At 38.2% G+C, this 6475-nt stretch overlaps 1 protein-coding gene across 1 annotated transcript; it reads left to right on the top strand.

The window, feature by feature from the left end:
• Window positions 1-281: 281 nt before the first annotated feature.
• LOC122930463 (keratin, type II cytoskeletal 5-like) lies at window positions 282-5465 on the top strand. The gene is made up of 9 exons (XM_044283890.1): window positions 282-737; window positions 828-1039; window positions 1297-1357; window positions 1473-1568; window positions 1830-1994; window positions 3484-3609; window positions 3901-4121; window positions 4697-4731; window positions 4822-5465. Exons 1-9 carry the CDS (start codon window positions 282-284, stop codon window positions 4986-4988), a joined length of 1539 nt encoding a protein of 512 aa, XP_044139825.1. The 3' UTR covers window positions 4989-5465.
• The last annotated feature ends 1010 nt before the right edge of the window (window positions 5466-6475 follow it).

The raw sequence follows: 6475 nt of genomic DNA, 5'->3' as shown, positions 1-6475 counted from the left end.
TAACCTGTCTGGAACCGATGAATGGATTCACACAGACTCCAAGCTATTGAATAGATTTAACACTACATATAATAGAAACGTGTGTGTTAATCAGATGAGCTCAGTGTTTAGATTGCTGCAGGTGATGCCAAACCAATTATTTAGGCAAGATGATACATACACTTCCCTGGACCAAACCCACATACTGAGACAGATAAAAAGGGGTGTTTCACCACCGAGCTTTACACTCTGCCTTCTTCTCTTCTCATCCTTAGCATCATAGATCCAAAAGGATTATTGCTATGTCTCGCCAAACAACTTTTAAAAAAAACTTCAGCGCTGCTTCTGCAGTACCATTAGTGCTAAACCGAAGTGGCTTCAGCGCATTTTCTGTCTCTTGTAGTGGTGGTGGTGGCCGGGTAAGCTCTGGTGGCTTTGGCAGCAGAAGTCTTAGTGGCTTAGGAGTAAACAAAAGAATTTCATTGGGCTCTCAGTCCCGCTATGGATATGGGTCTGGGTTTGGATCTGGTAGTAGAGCAGGCTTCAGTATAAGTTCTGGATTTGGTGCTGGGCAAGGATTTGGAGGTGGACCAGGATTTCTAGTTTGCCCACCTGGAGGAATCCAAGAAGTCACAACTAATCAAAGCCTTTTAGCTCCTCTCAATTTGGATATTGACCCAAATATTCATAGAGTGCGCACAGAAGAAAGAGAACAGATTAAGACTCTCAACAACAGATTTGCATCCTTCATCGACAAGGTAAGTAGTCTTCATGCTTCTTATATACCCTTGTAGACCTGGAAGATTTATGGCACAATTCTTTTATATAATTGCTTTCTGTTGCCACAGGTACGTTTTCTAGAGCAACAGAACAAGGTTTTGGAGACTAAATGGAGCCTCCTGCAAGAACAGGGAGTCCAAACAATTAGAAATGGCCTTGATACCATTTTTGAAAACTACATTAGTCATCTTCGGAGACGATTAGACATAATATTTGATTTGCCTCGTTTGGAAGCAGAGTTGAGACACAATCAAGATGCTGTAGAGGATTCCAAGGCAAAGTAAGTGAAGATGCCACTTACTTGTAAGAGCATATTTAATTTTTAAATCAGAAAAATCTAGAATTGTTCTTGAGAATTACAGCCATTACACTCCAAGATTGTTTAAGGTCTTGACTAGTTATTATATTGCAACATGCTTTTTATAAAACTTGATCTATTCTAACTGACATGACATAGCATATTTCTCATTGTGGAAATGGCTATGAATAAACTGTGCTTGTGGTTGATTAAACATATAATTACTTCTCTTTGCTTAGATATGAAGATGAAATTAACAAGAGAACAGCAGCAGAGAACGAATTTGCGGTGCTCAAAAAGGTGATTATAATCTCAAGATCTCTGACCAATCCCCAATCCCTTAACTACAGTAATGAGTGGAGTCACAGTTTTCTTTGTAGGATGCTGACTGATTGTCTGACTGTTGTTTACCTAGGATGTGGATGCTGCCTACTTGATCAAAGTAGATCTGGAATCTAGGGTGAATTCTCTGAATGATGAGATCAACTTCTTGAGGGCCCTGTATGAAGCGGTAATTATAGTTTCACTGTTCTGTATATTTCATAGTATTTAGTCAACTTTATGTATACACAGAACATGAGGCAATAATTAGAATGTTAAAAAGATATTTGACAAAATATTGAATAGCCCAATAGTAAATAAGGTAAGGTATAATACAAATATATTGAGCAAGCAGTGGGACCATACAGATACTGTTCTTATTGTGTTTCTTCAAAGGTTTTTATCTCCATCACAATAACAAAAAGTAGCAACTTTTCCACCTTGATTTCAGGAAATTGCCCAGATGCAGGCACAAATCTCAGACACATCTGTGGTTTTGTCTATGGACAATAACAGAGATTTGGACCTTGATGGCATCATCGCAGAGGTCAAAGCTCAGTATGAAGACATTGCCAACAGAAGCCGACAGGAAGCAGAGTCTTGGTGCCAATCCAAGGTGAGGACATCCTAATACCAGTTATGGATCTATAGCTTATAGTAATGTTGTATTTGATATCTTTAATTTTTTGTAAATTTTAAATGTTAAAGTATTTTTTTTTATCCATTTATATTGATGTCCTATCCACAGGATAGGCTAGCAATGACTGAATGGCGCCCACACCCCTGCCGATCTGCTGTTATTAAGTAGCTCTGGCACCAGAAGTTGAAGAACTACAGCGTCATACATTCTGTATAATGGGTGGAGTTGGTTACTGTGACTCAGCTTCCATTCACCTCAGTCGGAGCAGTGCTGCAGTAACCAGCTACATCCACTACATAGTTGATGTAGCTATATAGTTCTGGTACTGATTTCTGGAGTCAAAGCTACTGCAGAACAGGAGATCGATGGATGTGCGGGGGGTCGAACCCCCAATGATGAGTTATTGATAGAATATCCTGTGGGTAGGCCAAGACTATAAAAAACTAATACACTATAGAGAAGCTCAACTAGCAAACTACTGGAGCTCAGCCTACCAGTTACCAGCTGGCCGTAATCACACAAATGAATAATCTAATAAACGGCTGGCTCATAGTACTTTTGCTTACAAATACCATTTAATACAACCACAATCATACTAACACATTTATTATAAAATAAACATCATATCATTCCATGTATGTCATTGATCATTAATCCATTCCAGCTGGACCCTGCTACATCTACTGTTCTAATTAGCATGGCTACCACTTGCTGCATTGACCTTTGGCACCTTGCTGTGTCCACTCCCGGTATCTTGCTGTGTCTACTCCTGGTTTTGAGAGCTGTACTGGTAGGACTGCATCGCGTTGGCATAGCACATGGGACGCTGTGCTGGCCGCGCACACATCGAGGAGAGACATAGCAGAAGGGGTGTGCAGACAAGCAGAACGCTCCTAAGGGAGGAAGATTGGGTGCTGGCAAGTTAGCAGAGCCGAGCGCAAAAAAGAAACATAACAAGCTGAACAAGGAGGGTTCCAACAACTGGTAATGTAGCATTGCGGCCAAAATTGAATATTGGTGATAATATAGCCCACAGAAGGAACCAAAAGTCACCCTTAGTATTAGCTTTGCTAGGGAGACTAATAGTTATAGATACATCTTTACAGCTGTGGTATTTTATTACCGTTAGAAGCCTTAGTATGTTATTGGAGTACTCCAAGTACGGTTTTAATTATATGCGTGAGCTCCGCATTTTTATGTTTATTGTTGCTGGAATGGATAAATGATCGATGACATACATGGAATGATATGATGTTTATTTTATAATAAATGTGTTAGTATGAATGTGGTGGTAATAAATGGTATTTGTATGCTAAAGTACTGTGAGTCAGACATTTATTAGATTATTCAAAAATATAAAAAGACTGGAAATCCCCTTATGGTATAACTCCACTGAAAAATATTTTTTTAAGGTCTTATTGACTTATTGGCTAATAAACTCATTCCCATTCATTTTTTTCTGCAGTATGAGGAGCTCCAAATGTCTGCTGGAAGACATGGTGATGATCTGAGATGCACAAAAACTGAAATTGCAGAGCTAAACCGTGTGATTAACAGACTGCGTTCTGAGATAGACAACGTGAAGAAACAAGTAAGAGAAATAGCTTGAAAGATCAAATATAGGCACTAAGAATGAATTCTGTATTGTAACATAATTATTATAGCGTCTCAGATTTTTAACTTCTGCCAAGAAGTTTGGATTAAGGAATTTAACAGTGTGCCTATAACATTGGCATACACATATTTTTTGCCCCAGAATCCTAGAACTGATTTATCTCAAACCTTAAAAAGATGAAAGGAGCACAGTGATTTTGGCAGAAGCCATCTATCTTTTATTAGAAAATATTGCTTTCATATAAATTCTGACCTAAAATATTAATAGGTTGCCGAGCTGCAGAAGGCAATTAATGAAGCTGAGGAACGGGGAGATCTTGCATTGAAGGATGCCAAACAAAAGTTTGCCGAGCTGGAGGATGCTTTACAGAAGGCCAAGCAGGACATGGCTCGCCAACTGCGTGACTACCAGAAGCTGTTGAATGTCAAACTGTCTCTAGATATTGAGATTGCCACTTACAGGAAACTACTGGAAGAAGAGGAGAGCAGGTAGCTGCAATGAAAATCATGGGCAAATATTTATATAATGTAGTATATTATTAACTTTCACTCTAATAGGTGTTATTTGTCAGTCCCATTTATTCGAAGTAGCAATGAATGAACCATTAAAATACTATTTTCAATAGATTTTTATTTTTTATTTTATTAAAATATTTCTCTATTTGGGTGTCAAATCCATTATTTCAACTGTAGCTGCACTAGCACTAGTTGAAGACCAAAGATCTATTGGAATGAGAAAGTTTCCTTTAAACCCTTTACTGATACCCCAAAATACAAACCATTCTAGTTCATGCAAATCTTGAACCTAAAGAAATGAATATTACTATGTTGAATTCTTGGGTGCTAAAGTTGTAGCGAAAATCAGATTTTTGGAGATAAGAAATAGATTTAGATTGACAGAGCAGGCCATAAACCCATGTACAGTGGTTTGAGCCGAAATGTTCAAAAGTTCTATTATATCTTTATTTAGAGTGCACCCAAGATGTATTATGGATACTATGCTAAATTGATAGCTGGTGACTGAACAAACACATTTCCAATGAAATTTTTTTAATATTTTACAGGTTGACTGGAGAAGGTGTAGGACCTGTAAATATCTGTAAGTCTATTTATCCAATTCACACACAGATACACATCTGTTTTCTATACAGAATAATCATGCCTAACTATACAATTTATTTTTTGACAGCCGTTGTAAGTTCATCTTATGGAGGTAGCAGTGGAGGTGGTCAAGGCTATGGCATTGGAGTTGGTCAAGGCTATAGCTTTGGAGGTGGATTTGGCTCAGGCAATAGAAGCGGATATGGTGGAGGTATCAGTGGAGGAAGTTTCATTTCCAGCAGTGGAAAAATTTGAAATTTTGGCTCCAGAGGTGGCAGCGGCTCAAGTGTAAAAATTGTTTCAAAAACCTCCACAAGTTCCCAGAGGTATTAATACTGCCTCAAAAAATATATCCCAATTACTAAATTGTCCTATGGCCATAAAAAATTGAATCCATTGTGCATTATTAGAGTGTTTTACCCAGTAGAGTTTAAATATCTTGGCTCAGTTTTTGTCCAAGGTATGACTTTATAAACCTCACTTGATCTATTTTAGTTCTGTACAGCATCAAATCCCAGAATTTAGGCTACTGTTCATCCACAACTTTTGTGAACCACACTGTACTTCATTTGCAAACACAATCAGCAGAAAAAATGACCATTCATATTCACTTCTCAGTTACTTTTTGTCCTTCTATAAACCAAAAAGCACAAGTTACCTATCGCTTAACTTTGTTTAATACTTCTACAATGTCTTATGTTATGTACTCTGCAATAAACTGCAATTATTCTTGCTACTTCTTTGTGCATTTCATCATTTCTACTTTACATTTTTTAAAAACATAATCTTTGTTGTTACCTGTATACTGTAATAATTATTCCTAAAATGCTGCAGGGCAGGGGTGTAGCTATAGGTGAAGCAAGGGAAGCAGCATTTGCTTTGGGGCCTGTAATTCAGTAGAACCCAACCCAGGAGGAGGACTAAAGGATTTCATTGTCAGAGCCCCCTCAACAGTAATATGCAATGACCTTATATATAGTGACACTATATACAGTTACATGACATACAGTATATACGTGTAGGAAATGGACGGAGTGGCTGCTGGGCCTCATCTGAGAGAGCAATCTTGATTAGCTGTAGGAGTGGAGATTGCACAGCAGGAGAGGGTTGCAAAGAAGTTGCTGGGGTAGGGGGCCCTTTCAAGAATTTTCTGGGGGGCCCAATTATTTCTAGTTATGCCACTGCTGCATAGGTATTTTAAGTCAAATTTATGGTGTTAAAGGGGTTTTCCAGCCATTTTTTTTTCTGATCTAACAGCTCATATTGACGTAAAATAACAAAAAAAAAAATACTTACCTTATCAGTCACTTACCTTACCGCTCCTGTTCAAATGCTTCTCAGATTAATCACTGCTCTTGACTGCCCACTTCCTGTCGACACAGACATGTGACTGCTGCAACCAATCACTGGGTGTAGTAGTGACCCGATGCAACCAGAGATTGGCTATAGCAGTCATATGTTTATTTTGAAGAGAGTTAAGGAAATAGAGCATGGGGCCAGGGAGGCATTAGAACATGATTGGTGGGGGACTGGAAACATTATTTTATAACATCCTAGGCTGTTTTCCAAATAACTTTTTCATGGCTGGACATCTCCTTTAAATGAAAAGATGAACTGGTTAAAGAAGATTAAATGGATTTTAAAGTGAAAGGTGAAATAAGTGGTCTACAGAAAGTGCCTGCTTATATAAGTAGACTATAACAGGAAGAAATGCACATGCATAGTTGTAAGCAAACATACTG

Source organism: Bufo gargarizans, chromosome 3 (genome assembly GCF_014858855.1).
Source record: "Bufo gargarizans isolate SCDJY-AF-19 chromosome 3, ASM1485885v1, whole genome shotgun sequence".
Classification (NCBI taxonomy): domain Eukaryota; kingdom Metazoa; phylum Chordata; class Amphibia; order Anura; family Bufonidae; genus Bufo; species Bufo gargarizans.
Note: the sequence above shows the minus strand (reverse complement) of the source record. Positions and strands in the feature narration are given on the sequence as shown.